General features: G+C 55.9%; 1 protein-coding gene across 3 annotated transcripts in view; it reads left to right on the top strand.

The window, feature by feature from the left end:
- The window catches only part of PALD1 (phosphatase domain containing paladin 1), a 65,431-nt gene extending 42,724 nt beyond the window's left edge, over positions 1-22,707 (top strand). For all 3 annotated transcript variants that reach the window (XM_054572663.1, XM_054572664.1, XM_054572662.1), the window contains 10 exons: positions 739-834; positions 1,285-1,413; positions 1,846-1,962; positions 2,050-2,205; positions 2,528-2,710; positions 3,859-3,999; positions 4,235-4,306; positions 5,895-6,035; positions 18,745-18,900; positions 20,943-22,707. In XM_054572663.1, coding sequence (XP_054428638.1) covers positions 739-834; positions 1,285-1,413; positions 1,846-1,962; positions 2,050-2,205; positions 2,528-2,710; positions 3,859-3,999; positions 4,235-4,306; positions 5,895-6,035; positions 18,745-18,900; positions 20,943-21,095 — 1,344 coding nt within the window. In that variant the 3' untranslated portion in view covers positions 21,096-22,707. The remainder of the gene's footprint in view (positions 1-738; positions 835-1,284; positions 1,414-1,845; positions 1,963-2,049; positions 2,206-2,527; positions 2,711-3,858; positions 4,000-4,234; positions 4,307-5,894; positions 6,036-18,744; positions 18,901-20,942) is intronic.
- The last annotated feature ends 1,029 nt before the right edge of the window (positions 22,708-23,736 follow it).

The following is a 23,736-nucleotide window of genomic DNA, read 5'->3' as shown; positions in this document are numbered from 1 at the left end:
TTAGATTCCCAAAGATGGAATTAAACTTCATCAAAGGGTACGACCTTTCTTTCGGGCCTGTACCCATCCCCCGTGTCCTCCACAGGGTGTACAGACCCAGCAGGAGAACCCCGATATCTGAAGGCTGAGGGGAGACTGTGGGGATCAATACCCTCTCTGACAAGCCCTCAGCCAGAGGTGCTGGGCCAGGGTTAGGACACTTGTGTGGGGACCCAGCTCTGTGACTTTGAGGAAGTCACTTCATTTCTCTGAACCTCAGTTTCCCCTTTGTAAAGTAGGAGTACGGATTATGGCCCCTTGGAGCGCTGTCGTGAGGGTCTTTCTGTTTTCTCGTAGGGAGGGTGACAGGCTTTGGGAAGTGAGGGGCTCTGGCTCAGGGGAGAGTGTTGATACACTTGCTGCTTCAACACGGGAGGTGTGCCGCCCTGCGTGGCGGTGGTGGTGGAGCAAGCCGGGGAGCCTCAGCCTGTGTCTGGGCTCAGAGCCTGCGGCAGACGTCGGCCCCGCACTGAGAACTCTAGCGAGCCTGGGGTAGTCACCGTAGCTGTCCCTGTACCATGGGTTACCTGCTGCAAACGGGGCAGGGTGGGACGCTTGGAGGAACTGGCAGAACTGTGTTATGAAGCGAGAGGTAGACTGTCTTCTGGGAATTTCTGAGGCTTAACTCCTGCCCTTCCTGGGGTGGGGACTGTGTGGCCAGAACAGTCCCATCTTTACCTCCCCATTCCCTCCTCTCAGGGAAGCAGCAGCCAGCACAGTGCCCGGCAGAGGGCGCTGCGGAGCGTGGAGCGATACTTCTACCTGATCCTGTTTAACTACTATCTGCATGAGCAGGTGGGGCCGGGGTTGGGGGGTGGGAGGGTGGAGGTGAGTGGACTCATCATGCCCCTTCTCCAGGGGCTCCTCCAGCCTCCCCACCAGTGACAGGGTGACAGGCATGGGGTCACTGAGGACCCCCGTGGAACTAAGGAGCAGAATGGGACACATGTTGGTTTCAGAGGAAGGAGAGACCCAGATGGGGGTGGTCACTGAGTAGGTCAGGCAAAGGGAGGCCTCTCTCTCCCCTGGGCCACCCCCACACCCCCATCTCTGTACCCTTAAAGGGGGCATTGGGGCCTAGAAAGATCTTGCTTTGAACGCCCTGGTCCCTGCTCCCCACCCTCTCACCCCTGCCCTGGGCCATCATGGATGTCTCTTGGGGCTCCCCCACCCTGGGGCAGGCAGGGAGAGTGCAGGGTGGCCCAGCCCCCCTGAATTCCCATCTCTCTCTGCCTCGGGCTGCAGTACCCGCTGGCCTTTGCCCTCAGTTTCAGCCGCTGGCTCTGTGCCCACCCTGAGCTGTACCGCCTACCTGTAACCGTGAGCTCAGTGGGGCCTGTGGCCCCGGGGGACCTCCTCGCCAAGGGCTCCCTGGTGAGTAAGGCTGGCTCTCTGGGAAAGTGGGAATGTGTGGGGGCTGGCCCTTAATTCCTGGAGGGGTTGGTTAAGCATTGCTTCACGTGAGGCTGAGGGGCGACAGCCTGTGAGGTGTCTGTGGAATCTTCCTGTGAGCTCCTGGGGTTTTTCATGCCAAACAAGCAGGTGCAGCTTTGGCCACTGTTCTAGTGCCTCTCCTGAGTCTCACACTGAAGTGCTCTGGGCAGGGAGTCGGGAGCCCTGGCTCTAGAGCCTTTGCCGCTGGCTTCTCATCTTGGAGACTCAGCTTCCTTATCGGGGGAGTGGGCACCGTCAGTCTTCCCCTTGCTGGGGCAGTGATGAAGCTCTGAGTGTGACCTGCCGTCCCGCCCTTCCGCTGCCCCCTGGGGCTGGTTCTGAACCTCTCCGCGCCTGCTGCTTCCCCCACAGGGCGCAGATGATCTCGTCTCCCTCGACGCACTCAGCACGGTCAGAGAGATGGATGTGGCCAACTTCCGGCGGGTGTCCCGGATGCCCATCTATGGCACAGCCCAGCCTAGTGCCAAGGTGACCACCACAGTGGGCATGGGCCCACTTGTGGGGCGGCAGGAGGGGAGGGCTGAGCCCTTTGCGGACCGCCTCCTGTCCCGCCAGGCCCTGGGGAGTATCCTGGCTTACCTGACCGATGCAAAGAGGAAGCTGCAGCAGGTCGTTTGGGTCAACCTGAGAGAGGAGGCTGTGCTGGAGTGTGATGGGCACACCCATAGCCTGCGGTGGCCTGGGCCCCCCATGACCATTGACCAGCTGGAGGTGAGGCCCTTCTGCCTTCTACGCACCTGCACACACCCATGGAGGCCATCTGGGGAATCAGCCTGCGGGGGTCTTTAGAAGGTCCCATGCCCCTGTTGTGCAGATGGAGAAACAGGCCCCCGCGAGGAGCAGTGTCAGGGAGCAGATGATTCGGGGCTCCTGCTATGGCTGCCTGCCTGGCTCTGGGTCTGGTTCATGACCTGCGAGGCTCAGGAGGGGGCAGACCTGCGTCCGGAAGCCAGGGCTGTGCTGGCCGTAGCAGGCTCTGGCCTTTCGGGGCTGCCTCAGTGGCCTGTGTGCCCTCTGTCCCACCTTCCCCTAGAACCTGGAGACCCAGCTGAAGGCCCACCTGAGCATGCCTCCCCCAGGCGCAGAGGGCCCGCGGACCCACAGGTTCCAGACGTGCCTCACCATGCAGGAGGTCTTCAGCCAGCACTGCGGGGCCCGCCCCGGCCTCACCTACCACCGCATCCCCGTGCCAGACTTCTGTGCCCCCCACGAGGAGGTGAGGGGCTGGGGAGGCGAGCCTCTGGGGAAGGAGAGCCCCTCCCCGCTTCCCCTCTGGCTTGGGCCTTGGCTGCGGGCACGGCTCTGCTTGGGGGCTGGGTGCTCGTTCCACAAGGTTTTACATTTGGCTCAGGTGGGTTTATTCACGTCCCTTTCAAGCTTGGTATTTGCATGTGTGTGAGAATATGTGCATTTATTATTATGTGTTGCAGGTGTGTAGAGGGGGCGAGCCTGTCCGCGCTGTTTGTGGAGGTGTGTCTGTTGGAGACTGTTTGGAGTGGCTGTGGGAGTGTGTGTATGTGTGTGGTGTATTTTAATGGCACCTGGGTTGTATATCTTGCCTTTACCAGGGGACAAGTGTGGAGAGTGTTTTGGGGGCGTGGTGTGGTGTGGTGTGTAAGGGGTTTGTGGAGGAAGGTGCTGTGGGGTGCTGCGTGTGGCTCAGGGTGTTGGTGTGCACGTGGCTCCTGTAGGTTTGTGACATACATGTCTGTGGATGTCTGTGGTGTATGTGTCTGTCATGTATTGTGTGAGGGTCGCCGTGTGCCTGTGTGATACAGCAGTCGTTTGGGTGCTGTGCCTGTGTGGGTCTGTGTGGTGTGGGCAGGGCCTATGATGTGCTCTGGTGATAGGTCGTAATGGGCTTGGTGTCCTGTCACTCTTTGCTCTGTGGTCTGGTTGTCCGTAGTTTGTCGCCCCCTGGTGGTCACGCTCTGCAGTGGTCCACTGAGGGCTAGACCCTGCCCTTAGGCTGAGACTTGGATTAGGTCCATCTTAGTTGGTCAATAGAGCGGCGGGGGGCGGGGGGGGGGGGGGGGGGGGTCCATGCAAAGCCTGGGGGCGCAGCACATCGGAATGTGTGCACATGTGTGTGTTCTGCCTGCTGGACAGTGGGCAAGAGGAGCCCCAGGTTTGTGCGTGTGTGTGTTGAAATGTCCAGTCCCAGTCCCGGGGTGGGGAATGTGCTATATGTGGGGCTGGTTTTGTGCACCTGGTCTGGTGTGTACTGCGGTGAGTGTGTGCACACAGGCTGTGAGCCTGGCAGAGCCTGGCATGGGGTGAGCACTCTGTTTAGAGGACGGGCCACCTTGGGAGTCTGTGCAGCCGGGCACACCTGCGGACTCAGACTTTGGTCTCCTCACGCAGGATTTTGACCGCCTGCTGGAGGTCCTGCGGGCTGCCCTTGCCAAGGACCCGGGCACCGGCTTCGTGTTCAGCTGCCTCAGTGGCCAGGGCCAGACCACGACTGCCATGGTGGTGGCTGTGCTCGCCTTCTGGCACATCCGAGTATGTGAGGCCCCTCGTGTGAGGGCGGCGGCCGGCCCAGGCAGGGTGGGCACTTGGTCCCTAGGGACACCGGCTGTGCCAGGAGGGTGTGGGGTAGAGATGGCACCTAGTGTGCTCATCAGTCCTGGGCAGAGGGCCGACGGGGCTGACAGACTCCTGGCAAGGGGCTCCTGGCCTGAGGCAAAGGCACAGCCCGGGTAGGAGTGCCCCCGTCCCAACGCCTGTCCTCCCTCAGGGCTTCCCCGAGGTGGTCGAGGAGGAACTTGTGAGTGTGCCTGATGCCAAATTCACCAAGGGGGAGTTTGAGGTGAGCACGCCCCGTAGGGTCCCTGGGGGACACCTGGGGGAGGGGAGGGGGCGAGTATCGCTGGCAGGTCTTGGGGGGAGGTTTCAAAGCTTTTAATGCCGTCGCCTTCTCCCACCTCATCACATCAGTGCTTCTGTGCTCCCATTTCACAGATGAGCAAACCAAGGCGTGGGGCAGCTTGGCTCCGGGGCCCTGGCAGATGGCCCCTGGGGATGGGGGTCCTGGATCCGCCTCACCCTGTTTATCCCTGTGGCTGGGCTACTCTGTGCCCTTGGGGAGGCCACTGGCCACCATCGTGTCTGGGTAGCATTGACCACCCCCTCGTAGGCACCGGGGACCCGCTCTGGTTGGCGACATTGGTGTGGGGCCCTGGCCTGGCCAACCCCACCCCATTTCAGTCCAGGGCACTGGGTGGACAGTCACTCACATTTATAATTTAGTCACCTGTGTAATGTGCACCTGCCACATGACATCATCCCAGACGCCTTGCAAGTAGGTGGCAAATGTCTCCTTCTTACAGGTGGGTTATATGCAGCTCCGAGTTGGCACATGGCTGCCTGGGGCTGGCATCGTGGTTGGCTCCTGCCTACCCGGCCCGCCTCCCGCGGGCCCCTCCCCGCTGTCCTGCCGCCCTGGCCGCCAGGCAGGGCCTCGAGCCCTCCAAGCCCTTTCAGCTTCTGGGCCTTTACACCTGCGGTTCCCTCACCTTCGACCTCTTCTCTCTTCCGTCTCCTGGCTGATTCGCTGATTCTTTTCTTTTTCTTTTTTTATTGTGGTAAAATATACATAATATAACATTTATAACATTTTATATGTTATAACATATAACATATTATCATATAACCTAACATGACATATTTATAACAATGTTGTGTGCAAGGGAGCCGCAGACAGATTGAAGCCGCGGAGTCTACACAAGGGACACGCTCCCATTTACATTCCCATGAGCCCTCTCGGCTCCCAGGGGGGAGGCGGGGCTGCCGCAGTGGGATGAGAGGTGATAGGCGCCTGGACTGGTGCTGGCCGTGGGGGTGCCTGGCCAACAGATTTACCGGGGGTGGGGGATCCACAGGGGCGTGGCTGGGAGGGCCAACCAGGGGGAAGAGCTGTGCCCTCCAGAGCACCCTCCCCTAGGAATAAAGGGGGGCTTACATCAGATGTGTGGTGTCCATGCTGGGTCCCCCATAGCCGGGTGTCCCCAGAGGGCCTGGTGGCTGCTGTGGGGTGAAAGCAGAGCCAGCTGGGCCCCAACAGAGGCTCATCCTCTACCCTACCCCCCACCCCCCGCCGCCACCTCTTACACGACAGCCACCTGTTTTGTAGACTAGAGTCTGGATGTGGTTTTGTTTGAAGCAAGGTTTCTACTGCTTAGAAAAATAAGTGCCTTGGGACCCCTGACCTCAGAGACACCCAGGCGCCCTCCGGCCCCCAGCCCCGCCTGAGAGCCGGGGACGGCGGGCCTCTGCGGTCAGGGCCTGGGCCTGGAGGCCAGGGCCACCCCGGGGCGGGGCGACCCTATTGTTGGGGTGGGAGGCCCCACCTGCCCACCTCGGTTTTCTCTCCGCTCAGCCCCCTCTTCTGGCCCCAGGTGGTGATGAAGGTGGTGCAGCTGCTGCCCGATGGGCACCGTGTGAAGAAGGAGGTGGACGCAGCGCTGGACACGGTCAGTGAGACCATGACGCCCATGCACTACCACCTGCGGGAAATCATCATCTGCACCTATCGCCAGGTGAGCCCCACCCTTAGCCCGGGTGCATAGCCCACGTGTGGCTGCTGTGGTCCCCAGCACTCAGTCACATGTGGCCCCCCCAGCCCAGTCATGTAACCCGCTGGGCAGCCCTGGTGTCAGGCTTTGTGGCCTCCGGGCTGTGCGTGGAGCACGCTGACCTGCCTAACTCTGTTCTTCTCCGGCCCAGAGGCCTGGTGGGCTGCTGGGGTAGAGGAGGGAGCTGGAGCGGGAAGGGGCAGCTGTGGGGGGAACGGGTGTTCCAAGGAGATCGTGCCTGGAGCGAGTGGGCATCTCAGTGGGTGCCACCCTTGTTCCAAGGACAGCTTCTGCCGGGGGCCCCTGCAAAGGGGGCTGCTCCTCGCCAGCCCCATGCTCTGGGCACACATTGGTGAAGTGGCTGATCCAAGCCCGCCTTTGCTCAAGGGTCACAGCCAGACCATGACTAGGGCATGGGGGGCAGGGGTGCTTGGCTGGAGGCAGGGCATCTGGGGTCAGGCTCTGCTCAAGGTCAGAGGTCACCTGCAAGAGCTGCCAGATGTGGGGTGGGGAAGCTGGTTAAGGAGTTTCAGAAAATGGACGTCGCTGAAACGTTGGAACATGGACTAGTTTTTCCCAAGGCCCCACAGCTAGACTGTATCTCCTATTTGTTGTGGGTCTTCATAGTGGTATAGTATGCTGCCACCAGGTGGCAGCCATGAACTAGGAGCCTGAGCTCCTCTGGCTTTCAGAGGGGACTGAGGGGACGGAGTGCTGAAGAAGCTTCTTGTTCTCTGTAACTGGAGGCTCAAGTAGTTGAAAGGGATGTTCAGCCCTGCTTCAAGTCAGAGGTCTCCCCCACCACACTGGCCACACTCTGTCAGAGGCCCCACCCCTCATCTCCTCCCTTCCAGCCCTGCAAGCTCCTAAGTGCCTTTAGGCGTTCTAGGTATCCCCACCCTGCCCCCACCCCCACACCTGATAGGCCTACCCTCTCTGAGCTCTGCAGCCCCAGAGGGTGGAGTGAGGAGCACTAAGGGGAGAGAGGAGCCGTTCCATGGAGTTGACCTTGAACAGCCCCCATATAATGAGAGCTGAGGAAGGCACTCCCAGGGTGCAAAGTAAGTTTAGAGGCAATGAAGGTGCTTTGGTGCCTGTGAACACAGTTGTGTTGGAAGCTGTCAGAGATAAGGTCGGATGCGTAAGCTGGCTCTAACTCTGTCAGGAGGGGAGGGGAGGGTGGTGCGGTTGGGGCTATGTTCAGCAGTGGATGCCCTCGCTGCCTTGGGGGTGTGGAGTTTTTTAATGAGGAGGGAGGAAGCCGAGCCAGTGAGGATGGTGGTGCTTGGTAGTGGCTGTGGCAGGGTGGTGCTACCAAAGCAAAATGTAGCTGTTTTTCAGTGTGACCACCAGGTGGCCCCAGTGGGCTGAATGTCAGCCAAACTCTCAAGGGGCCGAAGAAGAGGGGCCTGAGAACCCTTCTAACGCAGTCCTTCTCATCCTGGCTGCCTAATAGATTCACTTGAGAGCTTTAAAAATACCCATGCATGAGCGCCATCCCCATAGAGTCTGATGTAGTTGATCTGCGGGGAACCAGAGCACAGATTGTTTTTTTTTTTAATTTCCTTTGGTGATGCCAATGTACAGTCAAGGTTGAGAACACTACATCCTCTAAGCAGGCGTCCCCTACCTTAGTCGGTGTCAGGGTCACCTGGAAGCTCATTAAAATGCATGATACTGGGCCTCACCCCTGAGCCTTTGATTCTGTAGGGCTGGACGTCTAGCAGGCTCCTGGTCAGGCTTTCTGCAGGGAGGCCAGCTCAGACTTTGCTGAGATTGTGTTGAATGTGTCAATCACTTTGGGGACTATTGCTGTCTTAGCGACAGTCACTTTTCTGATCCATGAACATGAGATGTTTTTCCACTTATGTAGGTCTCCTTTAATTCCTTATGTGATGTTTTATATTACAGTTCTCAGAGGTTAAGTTTTGTGCTGCTTTTGTTAACTTTATTCATATTTTAGTATATTTATGCTATTATAACTAGAACTGATTTCCTTATTTCACTTTTTAGCATGTTTATTGCTATGGTAAAGAAATGTAACTGCTGTTTGTATATCGATCTTCTATCTTGCAACTTTGCTAAACTTGTTTATTAGTTCTAATACCTGTTTGTTTTAGTAAATGCCTTAGAATTTTCTATATACACGATAATGTCATCTACAAATAGAGATAGTTTTACTACTTCCTTTTCAATCTGGGTGCCTTTTATTTAATTTTCTTGTCTAACTGCTGTGGCAAGATCTTCCACTACAACGTTGAACAGAAGTGGCAAGAGGAGACATCTTCTTTCTGTCCCTGACCTTGGGGGACAGCCTTCGGTCCTTCGCCATGGAGTGTGGTGCTATAGCTGTGGGTTTGCCATAGATGCCCCTTTGTCAGGTTGGGGACGTCCCCTTCCATTCCTAGTTTGACTGTTTTTTTTATGATTACATGTTAAATATTTCAAAATGCTTTTTCTATGTCTATAGAGATGGTTATATGGTTTTTGCCCTTTATTTCACTTTATTTTATTGATACGGTGTATTATGTTAATTGATTTTTGGATTATATACCAACCTAGCATTCCTGGGATAAAGCTTACTTGGTCATGGCAGGTGATCTTTATATATTCCTACCTTTAGTTTGTGGAGGATTTTTTGCATCAGACTCATAAGAGATATTTTTTCTGTAGTTTTTTCCTTATAATGTCTTTGGTTGGTATGAGGGTGATGTTGGCCTCAGAACGTTACCCTCTCACTTTTACAGATGGGGAGATGGAAACATGGAGAGGAAGAGAAGTTATCACAAGTACATCAGTCATCTTGGGCTTAGATTGCATGGCTTAAACAACAGAAATATATTTTCTCACAGTTCTGGAAGCTGAAAAGTCCAAGATCAAGGCTCTGGCTGATTCAGTTTCTAGTGAGGGCTCTCATCGTGGCTCGCAGACAGCTGCCTTTTCCTCGCGCCCTCACAGGCCTTTCCTTGGTGCCTGTGGTGTGGGCGGGGGGGGGGGGGGGGGGGGGGGTGGGGGGACGGGGCTCTCTGGTGTCTCTTCTTTTAAGGGCACTAACCTTAGTGGTCATCCAGTAATAGACTCCTGGAAGTGCTCTTACGGAACAAAGAACTGAAAGTGACCTCAGTCCTGGTTGGGATTTCACAGAGTGGTTTAAAAAAGGGACGGACTATTCTAGGGTTGCCAACGTATAATGTTGTTAAATGTGTCCATTTTAAAGGAAGGAAGGCAAGAAAGAAGGAGAAATTTTAAAAATCCACCTACCATCTAATATGGTTGGCTTTTCATAAAAGAAAACATATTTTAGTACCAGAAAAGTAAAGTGGGTATGATTTCTGACTACGGGATAGTCCTTGAAAAGATTTATATTTCTAAATTCCTATGGTCCTGTGAAATTGGCCATGGACATGCATTTGGGAATCATAATCTTTGGAGACTAGGCCACTGTTTCCTTTACTCAGAAAGGCAAAATGCCCCCCTGGCCTGGCGGGACCAAGAGCCCATGTCCTGCCCAAGATCAGGGTGATCTGAGCTGTCCCAGCTGCATCCAGATTAGAAGGGGCATCTGGCCAGCTCGGGGGGTGTGTGCACGCGCGCACGCCATGGAATGGACTTTATTACAGTTGACATGGCCCAGTGTCAGTCCCCGTGTACATGGGAGGGAAGCAGGATTGTTCCAGGCCGGTTGGCAGGAGGAACTTGGGTGTGGGAGGTGGAAGGAGCTGGGTTCCCACAGGGCTGTCTTCATCCTCCCTGGCTGCTGTGTCCCCACCTGCCAGGCTGGACTAATGCTGCTTTCCTGGCAGGGCTGCGTGTGGGAAGGACACGAGGGACAGGTGGGAAGCACAGGGCTTGGCTGACACACAGTAGGTGCTCAATGCATGGGAGGGCTCCTGGGGTCATCGTAGGGCCACAGTATCCTGAGATGTTCCTCTGAGCTTCAAAACCCCCGCTAGGCCCAGAGATTTTAGTGCTAAAGGGTTTAGAGGGCACATGACCTCTCTGTTGACAGATGAGTGGGAGATCGGATTTCCCAGGTCCCATGCGAGTTGATGGCTGAGCAGGTATCAGAAGCAAAGGTCCTCACTCCCAGCCCCGAACCCCTCCCCTGGCCACGCTGCCCTTGACCCAAGCCCTCAGTCGCTGCTGCTCCAGTGAGCTGCGAGGGCTTGCTGAGGCTCCGGAAGGCAGCTGCTTCCTCCACCCTCTCCCACTGATGGACTGACCCCTCTGGGAATTGGCAGCTCTGCCTCATCCCTGGTATCTGGCTGTTTATTGGTGTAACCCCTGCCCTCTGCTTTCATAGTGGAAGTTCCCAGGGAATCCCCAGTGGAGCCTGCCGTTGTCCGCTTGGAGCAGGTCCGGGAACCACATGTGCAGGTGACGCTTGTTGGCCTGGTTGGACCCCTGGAACCACTGAATGGAATTGGACCTGAGCCCAGGCTTGAATGGGGATTATCACCTATGTCAGTTCCATTTGCCTGGGAACATTCTAGATCTCGCCCTCATTCTGCCCATCCAAAGTTTTCCTCCCCGGAGTTAGTTCACAGCCTTGGGATTCTGAAAGCTTCAACAGCACGCAGTCCCTCGGCTTCCTGCTCCGCACTGCCCAGAGCCCCTGCACAGCAAATTTCCCTCTCCTGGCCCCTGCCAGGCCCAGCAGTCAATGTATACTTCAATAGTAAGCAGTTAAGAAAACAGCTCCTGGAACGTGGCGTTTGTACTTCTTCCAGCAATAAAATCACTTCAGGGCCTTTGGCAGAGAGGGGTGGGTGATCACTTCTCTGTTGTGGGTCATAAAGGAGGGCTCAGAGCGTCATAAGTCTCATATGCACATAAGTCCCATATGCATGGCGAGGTCCTACACGGGGAGGCCTCTGTGCAGCTTGTTTGTTGTTACAGAGATGAAACTAGACCACTACCCAGTCTCCCAGACTCTGGCCTGCCCAGCAATGACTTTGTATTTGACTTTTCTTTCTGGCTTTTGTGAACCAGCACACACTTTCTCTCATAGGTGTAATCATGGTGTGCACACAGGATGCCTGCTTCTTCTCCTGGATGGTGTTCACGTGTCTAAAGGCGCTCAGCCAGCACGGGCCCCTTGGTGCCTGTGCTGGGCTTGGCCGTGTCTGGGATGGACCCGTGGGCGAAGCTTTACTGAGCTTATGTTCTAGTAGAACGAGGAGAGGCAGATTAATGAATAGGTTCAGCTCACAATATTTCACCCTGTTTGCTGAAGAGCTTTTACATCACCGTATGTAACGTGGGTATAATACGCAGTGAGTGGAAGTGCCCCAGTGTGACCTGCTGCTGTCATAGACGTGGCCCTTCAGGTCGCTTCCTGTTCTCCGGGCAGGGGATGATAGGGTGAACGTCTTCGTGCACGCGGCCGATTCATCCGTGCGGGTCACGTCTGTAGGCTGAATTTTAAAATTAGGATTAGTGATTGAGTTGAAAGTAGGAATTTATTTTTATTTCTATTTTATTTTTTTTATCTTTGCCTGAGAACATTCTTACTGATTTTAGAGAGAGGGGAAGGGAGGGAGAGAGAGGGCAAGAAACATTGATGTGAGTGATAAAGATTAATTGGTTGCCTCCCGTATACGCCCTGACTGGGGACTGAACCCACCACCCAGGCATGTACCCGGACTGGGCATTGCACCTTTGACCTTTCCGTTTATGTGATGATGCTCCAACCAAATGAGCCACACTGGCCAGGGCAGAATTTATTTTTTTAAAAATTATTTTGGGAAATGTCCAACAGTAAATTTGAAAGTAGGGAGAATAATATGAACCCTCGTCCAGCTCCCAGCTTCAGGAATTACCAGTCGGGCCAGTCTAATGTCATCTGAAGCCTTTCCACCTCTCCCCTGCCACCCCCTGTCCCTGCCCAACTGGATTATTTTGAAGCAAGCCCCAGACCTCATGTTTCCTCTGAAAATATTTCAGCACATAACTTAAAAAAGGGGGACTCTTTTAAAAAAGATCATCGTAATGTCATTATCACACCTAAAACAACAGTACTTTTGCGCCATCAGCACCCGATATCTTGTCTGTTTGCATGTTCTCACGGGTCTCACAAAGCCTTTTGCATTTGGATCAGGATCCAGAAAAGATCCACAAATCACTTGTGGTTGGTGTGGCCCTTACGTCATGGTGGCTCTAGAACCGTTCTCCTTTCTTCCCTGGACGTGTATTTGCTGAGATAACTGCATCTTTTTACTGGCTGTCCAGCCTCTGGATCTGCTGATTACACCCCGGGTGCAGCTCAGCCTGTGTCGAAGTCCCTGTGCTTCCTCTCACGGGTGGAGCCAGATCAGATTAAGCTCCGTTTTTCAGGATGGTGCTGTGTGGTCCTGTGGTCTCTCGTCACCTGGCACATGCTGATCCTCTGGATTCCTTATATCATTGGGGATTTGCAAAATGGTGATATACTGACTGTCTCGTTCCCCCTCTGCATTAACTAAGTACAATACTCCTGAAAGAGAGGCTTCCCCGAGGTACAGGGCACCAGGAGGCAGGCCCAGTGCCGGCTTTTCCCTAGATTTGTCCACCTTCCAAGGAGGTGTGGGAGGTGCCTCTGTATCTCTGGGGGGAAGGATGTTGGTTTTGGTGAGCCTGATGCTCCTGTCGATGAAGAACCAGACCAGCTGAGACAGGGGTCTGGGTGGTGACGGGGGCAGGGGTGGGGTGGGACACGAAGATAAGGGGGCTCATGGCGGGAGGCTGGAAGTTGTTAGAGGCCCCTGCTGGGGCTAGGGCCCCAGCCCCTCAGTGTCCTGCTGTCCCCTTGACCATCTCAGAACCAGTGGGAGAGGTGCGGACACCAGGCTGACTGCGCGTCGTCACCTCCACAGTCCAGCTCAGCCCTCCCTCTGCGGAAGGGCCTCGATGAGAAGGTGGTATTTGCCTTCACACAAACCTGAAGGAGGTGAGGGAGGCAGCCCTGCTGGATTCCAGGCAGAGAATGCGGCAAGTGCAAAGGCCCTGAGGTGGGAGCTGCCCCGCGTGTTTGAGCAGCGGAGGGGGTGGGAGGGGACAGGGAGGGGCAGGAAAGGAGGTCAGAAGTTATGGGGCAGGAAGGGCAGGCCGCATGGGGCCTTGTCTGGGATTACGTGGACTTCAGCTTCTACTCTGAGGGCTGCTGGGGGGCCAGTGCAGGGCGTCGAACAGAGGGGCCGACAGTGTTCTGGCAGAGTCACGCTGGTGCTGTGCTGATAATGGGCAGCGGGCGTGGGGGTGAGGGTGGGGACAGGGAGGCTGGTCACGTGCTGTCACGGCCACGAGGTGGCTCCAGTCAGGGTGGTGTGAGGTGGGCAGCTTCCGGGAGTGTTTGAAGTAGAGTGGACCGGATTTCTTGGCTGGTCAGGTGCGGGGTTGAGGAAGGGGGAAGTAAGGAGGGTTGTCAGATTTGGGCCCGGGCAGCGGAAAGGATGGAATTGCCGCTAAGATGGGCCGACCCATGGGTGGCTGCTTTGCGGAGAGCTCGGCAGGACACGTTTGGTAGGTTGGAGAGGCCCTGCACAGACTGTTGCATGTTCAGCTCTGGAGTCCCAGGTATACATGTGGGAGTTTCCAGTGTCCTGTCTAGAGTCTAGATTCTAGATGACAGTGAAAGTACGAGACGGGGAGGTGACTTGGGGAGTCTGCTCAGTGACCAGCCGGGCACTTGCTGGATACCGGCCCAACTCAGCTCTCGCAGCGACGGGGAGCACAGAGAGACAGGCCAGCCATAGTCTGGTGCTTGTCCCCTGGTTTACGTGGTTGAGGCCAGCCGTGCCTTGGGGAGCAGAGGAAGCCGAGAAGGGGGTGCTGTGGGGCTGCAGTGCTCACAGCTGGCTTCAGGAGAGGGGCTTGTCTGGGCCGGAGGGGCAAGCTGAACACAGCCATGTCAGTGGGCGGGGGGTGGGGGGGACGGAGTTGCGTGTTCCGGGCAGAAGAGAGGGGTCAGAGTTCCAAGACAGGAGTGAGGCGGGGGTGGCTGAACTTGACTGTGAGGAAGGGCTAGGGTGATAGGAGAGCTGGGATTTTGGAGTTGGTGTCCCAGCTTGGAACTCTGTGACTCTGGGTAGTTACTTAACCTTGCAGAGCCTCATCTGTGAAATGGGAGATCCCTCTTCCTTCCTGGAGTTGCCTGGAGGGTGGATTAGAGTCTGCTAATCAGACCTGGGTGTAACATGCTCGCCCCAGCACATGGCCTGCAGTGGGCCCTGGACATGCCTGCACAGGCCTGCCATCCCTGCCCCCATGCCCAGCAGAAAGCAGAGCCTCAGCAGAGCCACCGCTGGCCACGCTGGGCTGTGTCAGTGCCGGGCGGGCTGCAGGTTTGAGAGGCCAGTGCCCTGGCCACCTTTCCCAGGGCCCCTTCTATTTCAGGGCTCAGTCCCAGGGGATGGGGAGGTCTTGCCCACCGCACCACAGCTAATGACAGCCTGGGCTGCCAGGCCATGTAAAAACAGCTCCACTATTTTTATCGGTAGGAGGTGGCTGGCTTGTCCTCCTCCCCAGACAGTACCATCATGGGTGATTTTAAGGAAACCAGGGCCTCGATAGGGAGATGGGCCACTCCTCAAATCACAGCCTTGGATTGGGCAGGATGTGCCCACGGAACCTTCCGGGGAGTGTCAGGCGTCACCTTTGCCCAGCGGTCTGAATTTAGAGATAATTCTACCCTACCTTGCCAGGAGCGCTCGGAAGGCGCTCGGCCCCTCCACCCTGAATATCGCTTGGGTCTGGTCCTTGATGGTGTCTCTGAGGGCAGCAGGCCTGAGTCCCCATGGGAGCAGGGCCCCGAGAGGACAGGGCGGGTGTGGCTCTGCCCGAGAGCCACGCCCAGAGCTGAGGGCTTTGCATGCCCCCTGGACATTTCTTCTGAGTGGGTTCTTCCTAAGGTGTTCATGGCTTTTGCCTGGAGGCACCACTGGTGATTTCCTTCCCTTCTTTCTAAGAAAATGGTTTTTTTTTTAAATTTTTTATTTTTTTTATTTTGACATACTCATTTTATGTTTTCTTCTGCTGGTCCAACTTATTCAAATGTGTACATTTTCCCCATATGAATAAACATCTTAATTTTTGCTGATTTATTTACTTTTCAATGTGCATATTTTTATATGGAAATATAAAGAACATCATTGTTATATAGAATATTAACGCATGGCAACATCTCTGACTCTGGCCAAATTACTTCCCATATCAGGAGAAGATCATCAAAGAATCAGAGTAACCATTGAAGAAAAGAAAAGAAGGATTAAGTTCTCAATGCAATATGCTGTAGTTATATGGACGTAGTAATGGCACATCCAGTTAGGACAACCATGTATTTCATTAGAGACCATAGACTAAGAATGAATTCTCATACCAAGAACACTGGATTAATCTAAATGGGTGCCATCATTTAACAACTTATAATTATACTATATCATATTGTCAACAGAACAGGATTTATTAACTGACTAGAAAGCCTTGGTCCAGATTTTGACATCTGTCTAGAATTTACTCAGCTCAGTTATTCTCCCACGGCAGAGTGCAGGTTACTTGTAAGCTATCAGAGCATTCTTAAATGGAATTTTGTTCCATTTCTATTCTTGTTCTTTGTAGGTGCTAGACATCACCTAAGTTTGTTTGATTACCTAAATTCTAATTATTTCCTTTATCCTGAAATATTTTTATCTTCCTGAATTATTTCTCCTTTTTCCAAGATGATGATTCTCCTTCTTCCCTAAAAAATAGTAAGGTATTTTCAAATTAATATACTGAAATTCCTACTGCATTACCAAACTTCGTCGTCATTCATGTATTTCTTTTGTCTTTTTTTTTAAATTAATTTATTTACTTTTTAAATACATTTGTCTCTGCCTTCCCCCCACCTCTTTCCCTTGCCCCCTCCCACCTTCCCTCCCTCAGCTCTTCCCCTTTGGTTTTGTCCATGAGTCCTTGCTATATGTTCCTTGACTTTCCCCTTCCCTTTCCTTTCCCTGCCCCCCCCTTCCCTCTTGTCTCTGTTAAGAAAATGGTTTTAAATGGGCTCTGGGCCTCTGGATGGAGTGTGCGAAGCAGCATAAGGGATGGGGTGGCAAATCCCCGTGCAGGGCAGTGTGAGGCCCACCCGTAAAGGTGCTAGAGCGGCAGTGTATTGGCGTGGCCTCTGGGTGTTGCATCTAGCTTCCCTCCTCCCCCCATAAGCTCCTCCCCCTCTGTCTGTCTCACTCTTCAACTCCTTTTCTCCCCTTCTCAGGGCACTTTCCCGCCCCTCTCTCTCCTAACCCACCTCAAATATCGCCTCCTCTTGGATGCCTTCCCCAGTCCAGCTACTTGCCCTACATTGATCCCATGATCTGACCCCTCTGGGTGCTTCATACCCATCTTTTGTCCCCCCACCCCACCCCCAGCGCCTCTGTGGGCAGGGCCTGCGCCTGTGTGTCATAGCTCTCCGTCCCATTCCGTGAATGAAAGGACTTGTGTGGCTCTCCATGGCTTCCAGGTGCTTCCTCATACCTAACTTTACTGAGCAACCGCACCTCCAGAAATGAGGGTCGGGGGCTGAGGGTTTAAATGGCAAGAGCCAGGCCCAGAACCTAGCTCGTGTCTCCTTGTTCACCTTCCACCCTTGCCCCCTCTCCAAGGCCCCAGAGCTCCTTATGGATGGCATGGGTGGGCCGGGCGTGTAATTACTGTCCACTCGCGTGGCCTTGGAGCAAAGACGGCAGAGGCGCGGAAGGCTGAGTTACCCAAGGCGGAAGTGGGAGGTGGGGGACCCCAGGCCCCCAGAGCAGGCCCACTGTGGCTCCTGGTTTGTAGGACTGTGGCTGAGTCCGGTCCGGGGCTGGAGGCTGAGCCGGAGGCTAAGGATGTGTGCCCACAGGGAAAGGCTTCCAGCGGTGGTGCAGTTGGTGGCTCCCGGGAGCCTGGGATGGCTGTGCCCTCCCACGGATGTCCCAGGGGCCTGAGGGGAACGGTCCCTGTGCCATATCCTTTTCCAGGAGCCGGGGCAGCTGCTGTAGGCCCTGGGCGGAGACCTGGGGGTATGGGTGCAACGCAAGGTATGGTGTCCTCTTCAGGGCGGGTGCCACATCTGTGGTGGGCAGAGGGCACAGTCAGGTATGGCGCAGAGAGACCCTGTGGCGGGGAGCTGGGCTTGTCTCGTGGCCTGTCCCTGACCCCTACATTGAGGAGAACCTTGAGAGGACCCCCCCTTACCCCTGAGCATTCATCTCCCATGAGCCTTCTGGTGCTAGGTCACTCCTCTCATAAACTGTCAGTGGCTCCCAGAGCTGGGGCCGCAGTGCTCAACACTGGCCAAAGAGACCCACTTTGGAGCTTCCCGCAGCTGTGATGCCCAGGGTCGCCCCTCAGAGAGTCTCATGGGATTGGTCTGGGGTGGGGCCCAGGCTTCTGCATGTCAGGATTGGGAAGCCAGCCTCAGGGGTCGACTTCCTAGGTGTCAGGGATGACATCACTGGGTGCCAGCCCAGTTTCCCTCTTGTCCCTTCCCTGCCTCATTCCAGCCAGGCCAGCCCCTTCCTGGTCCCCACCCGCTGGGCACCACCCCCACCTCTGTGCCCCGCTATCTGGTCGCTGTCTCCCTTCAAATTCAGCCAGGCCCTCGCAGCCCGGCTGAGTCCCTTGCTCTCTGGGGACCCATCGTTAATTGCCTGGCAGTCCCTACTCTCCCTTCCCGTTGCTGCTGCATCTCTTGTAGATCCTTTGCCCTGGTGACCTTTCTGGTGTCAGGTGACCCTGACACTTCTAATCCTGAACCACTTAAGAAACAGGCAAGACATCCGTCCATTAGGGACCAGTCAGGGTCGGAGGCCCCGCTGGCGTTCCTCCCTCTTCCCAGGCGGAAATGAACTCACTCTTGTGAGCAGCTGGAGGCCGCAGAGCCCAGGTCGAGGGAGGCCAGAGGGTCTACGCAGTACCCACAGGTCGGAGCCCTGAGAGCTGAGGTTTGCTGCCCGCTGTCCTGGCCGCCTTCCCAGGCCCACCCACCCCGTCCTTAGGGAGGCCCAAGGGCTAGGGGAGAGAGGAGCCAGGAGTCTTTTCTCTAGTCCTGGGAGGGTTGGGGGCCGGAGGAGAGGTCCCCACTCGGGGCTGGCGGGGGTTGGCAGTAAGGGTCCTCCCTAGTGGTCAGAGCTGAGTGTCAGTCCCAGGCCTGCGGGGCCTCTCCACGCCTCAGGCATGACGGAGGGAGCCTGAACGGAGCTTCCCCGTGGCAGCCTGTCCTTGTCTGGGTGCCCCGCAGAACAGGGGGCCCAGAACGGGGGTTAGAATTTCTCAGTGAGGGAGGATTGAAGGAGGCCGGGTGACGTGTCCCTGCGTCCCAGTAGGAAGTGGGTTTTGGACGCCCTTGGCCTTGCCGTCCGAATCCCTTCCTCCCATCCCCAAGGGAGGGTGTGAATGTGTGAGTGTGTCTGAGTGTGTCTGAGTGTGTACGGTATGAGCGTATGTGGTGTGTGAGGTATGTGGTGTGTGAGGTGTGGTATGGGGTGTGAGTGGGTATGTGCAGGGTGTATGTGGTATGTGTGAGAATGTATGTGTACGGGTATGTGTGTGGGGTGTGTGAGTATGCATGGTACGTGTGGGATGTATGTATGTGTGTTGTATGTCGTGTACATAGTACATGCATGTGGGTGGGGATGAATGCCTGCACTGATGCCCACCCTGTGCTACCCTGCAGGCGAAGGCTGCCAAATTGGAGCAGGAGGCCCGGAGGCTGCAGCTGCGGAGCCTGCAGTACCTGGAGCGCTACGTGTACCTGGTGCTCTTCAACGCTTACCTCCACCTGGAGAAGGCGGACTCCTGGCAGAGGCCTTTCAGCACCTGGATGCGGGAGGTGAGAGGTGGGAGGTCCGGGCTGCCTGGGCAGGCCCCCTGTTGAGCGGAAAGCATTCCCATCTCTCTTTTGTTTGGCTGAGATTTTGCCTTGCTTGACCTTGGGTCCCCAGCACAGTGCCTGCGCTTGGAAGGCAGTAAAAGTTTGGTGAGTGAAGGAGTGAACGAAGAGGAGGGAGGAGATGAGGTGTGTGGGGGACAGGACAGGGCAGTGTGTCAGGCTGGGCTGCTGCTCTGTGTGTCCTCAAGGCCAACATTGCCTGGCTTCTTTATGCCCGTTATGTGTTCAGCCCTTACCTACTCTGCGAGGGGCGAGATGGCATGGTGGCCCAGTCCCTGCCACCCTCTATATGACCTTAGACAAGTTAGTTAACTATCTCGCTGTCCTCAACATTAAAATGGACACAATGCTGATACTGTTGGCACCGCCTTAGGAGGTCATGGTGGGCGTTCCATGTGATGCACAGTCCCGCCTGCCAGGCCCTGTGCTGAGCATCTCTGCCTCACAAGGGGACTGTCACTCTCCCATCCGAAAGAGGAGGAGCCTGAGCACAGACAGGCTAGGAGCCTTGTTCACAATCACAGCGGAGCCAGCTGGTTGGCTCCAGAGCCCACCGTGTCTGGGTAGGACACCGCCCTCGAGTTCTGCCTCTGTGCTTGGCCTCTCGGGTCTTCCTGGTTCTTCCTCTGTCTCAGCCGGTTTCACAGGCAGAGCTGGCACCTCGCTGCTGCTAGGTCAGTGGGGTGGCCTCCTTCTGTCCTCGGCAAAGCGGCCTGTAATTACCCCTCTACCAGGACGCTGGCCCCTCCCGACCGTGCCACCTGTCCTGGTGATTCTAACGTGGACCAAGTCTGCATTAGCTCTGGTGGGGCAGGCAGGTGGGAAAGCAGGAAGCTGGGACCCCAGCCAGAGCAGGTTAGGGAGGATAGGGGCCTAGGCAGGTGTGAGGGAGCGGCGGCTGGGGGTGGGGGCAGGGAGGCCCCGGCAGTGCCCCGTGGCAGGGACAGTGGCTGCTGGGCTGTTGTGCTGAAGGAAAGGCCTTGCGCGTGGCCCTCAGGTGGATGAGTGCTGAGTCAGGACACCTGCCGGGGAGGAGGAGGCATGGGTCACACCAAGGCCACATTGGGGCCCTGCTGTTGAGCAGGCTTTGTCTCCGCTTCCTCTTTGAGCCCCTGGATAGGGTGGAGGTGGTGGGGGACACAGGACACTTCCACCTGGGTTTTGCTTGGAGAGTGGAAATCAGGGGAGCTGAGGGCTGGGAAGGAGCTCGACCCAGTCCCCAGCTGAACCTGGGTGGTGAGTGTCGGGGGAGGTCAAGGAAGGAGAGTACTGCGGGTCCAGTTGGGAGAGGGGGGGTTCTAGCCTCAGGGCCCTCCCCCTGGGTATGAATGGAAGTAGGGGGGAGGGTTTCTTGAGGGCCTTCGTTCTGAGTGGATCCTGCTCTTTCCCACCCCCAGGATGATGGGGTGAGAAGGGGGCTGCTTGCTGGATAGTTTGGGTCTAGTGTCAGGGCCTGGGCCACCGGGCAATAGAGCTGCGTGGGAGGGTGTCCCGGGAGGCCCCAGGTAACCTGCCTGAGTGGAGGCCCCCAGCCAGAACTCACCGCCAGAGGCTCTCGCCGGCTCCCCGAGGTCATGCGCCTCCCGGAGCCTCCCTGCAGGCCCCAGCTGTCAGGCCCAGAGCCCGCCCTTCTGACTGTCCCTGGCGGAGACCTGGGGCTGCACGGGCACAGCGTGAGCCGGGTCTCCTGCGTGGCTCTCCCCCTGCGGGGTGCCTCCGGTGCTGGCGCCGCCCCCCATCATGGCCCTGGCAGGCAGAGACTCTTATCCCCATTATGAGGAAATTAAAGCTCAGAGCAGTTAATAGTGGTCAAAATGCAAACTCATTAAGTTCTCTGAGATGGTAGGAGGCGTCCCTGGGCCTCAGACTCAGCTGTGTGCTTTGGAGCCCCGTGAGGGAAGGCAGGCAGGAAGCGGGGCGGGTGACCCAAATGGCACCCTTCCTCCCCAGGAACGCAGCCCCATCTCTGCTGTCCTCTCCAGGTGGCATCGAAGGCTGGAGTCTACGAGATCCTCAATCGGCTGGGCTTCCCCGAGCTTGAGAACATGGAGGACCAGCCCTTCTCAAGGCTGCGCTGCCGGTGGCAGGAGCAGAGCCACGGCCTTGAGCCCGTTGCTGCCGGAGACTTCCTGTAGGACGTGTTTCCCCTACCCCTGTCCCCTCCTGCAGGGTCCCACGAAGGATCAGGGTGTCTGAGGTGCTGTTCACTGAAGTGGCCCTGAGTTAACTGTTCCCTAGCTTCCCAGGGAGATGGGGGCTGGGTTGGGACTCCTTTTTGGAAGGAGCTTTTTATAGGACAATTAGCACACAGTTGTACTTTGCAAATGACAGGCGTGAGAACAGTCTTCAGGAGAGCCCAGGGTATATGCCTTGCAGACGGGCTGGAGTCAGCCCTCCAAAGGGCTCACTCCTCAAGTTGCTAAAGAAAGCTGCTTGCCACTTGCACTGCCGTCCCCTCCTCCTGCTCCCCTCTCCGAGCAGCCTGACAGTCCCTGGCACAGAGCAGCTGGCCAGCGGTGGTTTCCTTCTCTCTCATTCTCTTGCTGCTCTCCCTCTCGGCTTCTCCCCGTACTCGGGGCCTGTGTCTCCTGGGGAGTGGACAGCACTCTGGGTGGCTTTGTTATTAAATGCGGCTTTACCTAGTTTTCTTGCCTCTCGTGCCCGGTCTCCATCCTGGAGACTTCAAGAGGTACAATCACACCGCTTGGTGGGTCCAGCAGAGGCCCCTGCCTCTCCTTCCTTTCCCCACTTCCCTGCTGTGGGGCTGGCAGGACTGTGGTGTTTTCTAAGGAGCTGGAAGCATCAGGGAGCCCTTCTCAGAGGAAGAAAGGGCTTCCAGGAGGTGGATGCAGTCCTGCGGAAGAGGCCAGCTCCTTCTGCCTGGGAGCCCGGGTGGGAGGTGCTGGGGAAGACAAAGCACCCAGCCTTGGGCCCCCCCACACCCCCTCCCCCCATCCCCACAGCCCAAGATGGCCCCGTGCCCCTGCCCGCTGCAGCAGAAACTCTCAGGGGTGCTGTACCCGAGCGAGCAGTGCAGCGTGTGAGTGGTGTGAGGCGTCACTTGGATTCCAGACCATCCTTGCTGGGGTCCGTTGAGCTGCCTTCCAGTAGGAACGGAAGGGGCCACGCACGGCTGACCTAGGGGCCTCCAGGACCTGCTGTGTCCAGACAGTGGGAAAGCTGCTCGGAAGAGGCAGGGGAGGCAGGCGGCGCTGGGTCAAGCCTTGCAGCACTTCCCCTGGCGCCTGGTGTCAGGGGCTGAACAGTGGGGAGGCTGTCCACCTGTCTGGCTTGTTGGGGCCGGTGGGGGACCTCTGTTTGGTTGAGTACATGCACTTCTATGGAAAAACAGGTGGTTGTGTCCCTAGTCATGGCATTTGAAAAGGGGACAAGAGGATGAAATTGTTCATATCTACCTAGTATTGGAAAATATTTGACCATCTTGGCTGATTTCTTTTTGCAAAACTACTGTATGTCTCTTCACTACCCTTCCAGATTTGTTGTTTTTGGTTTGTTTTTTTAATTTGTTTTTTGCATGTATTAAAAAGTTTTAATTTCTTCGCAGACAAGGCCTAGGTGAGAGGTCAGAGATCGGGGCTGAACTGGGAGGGAGCATTTGTGTTCTTGTGGTTGGCCCTGACTTTCAGCTGTGCTGGGATCACTGGCCGGTCACATCACCACTCTGCCTCAGTATTCCCATCTGCAAAATGGGAGAATAATACTTGCCTACCTACCTCACAGGGGTATTGTGAGGATTCATTTGTGATTTTTTTTTTTGTACAGAGCTTTTGAGCATTAAAAACAGCTACATGTGAAGTGTGCTTGGCTGCTAATTTATCTTTAGTGTGGAGCTGGGGTCCCTGCTCCTTCACAGTAAGGGCTAGTGGGCAGGGTGAGTTGAGAGTACCTACCTTTAGTGCTCCCTAGACTCAGAAAAGGTGGAGTTTTTCTGGACATCCCTCCTCTTCTTTCACATTTCCAATCGTGCCTTACCATTTCACTCAGGATGCCAGGGCTATCATGCTAAGCCCCTCCTTGAAGAAAGCATCATACCAGGCTAATTTACACTAACGTGTGAAAGACTGCCCTAACTAGGGAAATGAAACAAAGTAGAATTTCAGGGGCCATGAAGGAGGGTGGACCCCTGCCTTCATTTCCTCCCCCCTCCCCAGGCTCTGCTCAGTCCCTCCAGGCCCCCCATGCTTGAACACGCTTGCATTGAGAGACTGGTGTGTAAAGAGGCTGCAGGGAGAGTGAGGCAGAAACAACACTGACCCTGGCTTCTTCAAACTCTTCCAGGATTAGGGGAACAAGGCTCTGTGGGATGTAGTTCCGAGGTCAGCTGGGGTGGTCGGAATGGAACGTGGAACCCCCGCTGAGCTGCAGTTGGTCATCTTTCCAGGCTGGGAGGGGAGGCCTCCTGGGGTTATTTCCTAGCGCAGCGGGAGACACTATCTCCTAGGCTGTTTCATGTGGTTTCTGAATGCAAGATAGAGGCGTGTGTACTGGGTGTGTGTGTGTGTGTGTGTGTGTGTGTTTCTCACTTCTCTGCCTGGGATGAGGGGTCTGGGCCGGGGTACACAGGGGTGGTGATGTGTTCACGGATGTGCCCCCCCCAAGCTCCCCAGTCCTGCTCCAGCCTGCGGAGGGCACCCAGCAGTGGTATGGACGGTACTGGCTCACATTTCAGTACGTCCTCTAGTCAATGGCATCTGAAGCCTCTGGCACGTGAGTAAATATGTCAAACTTTAGAACAGCACCTGACACACAGTAAGC

Source organism: Pteronotus mesoamericanus, unplaced genomic scaffold (genome assembly GCF_021234165.1).
Source record: "Pteronotus mesoamericanus isolate MK-2021 breed Mesoamerican mustached bat unplaced genomic scaffold, CSHL_Meso_final contig_24, whole genome shotgun sequence".
In the NCBI taxonomy this organism is placed as follows: domain Eukaryota; kingdom Metazoa; phylum Chordata; class Mammalia; order Chiroptera; family Mormoopidae; genus Pteronotus; species Pteronotus mesoamericanus.
The sequence above is the reverse complement of the archived record's forward strand: the minus strand, read 5'-3'. Positions and strand labels throughout refer to the sequence as shown.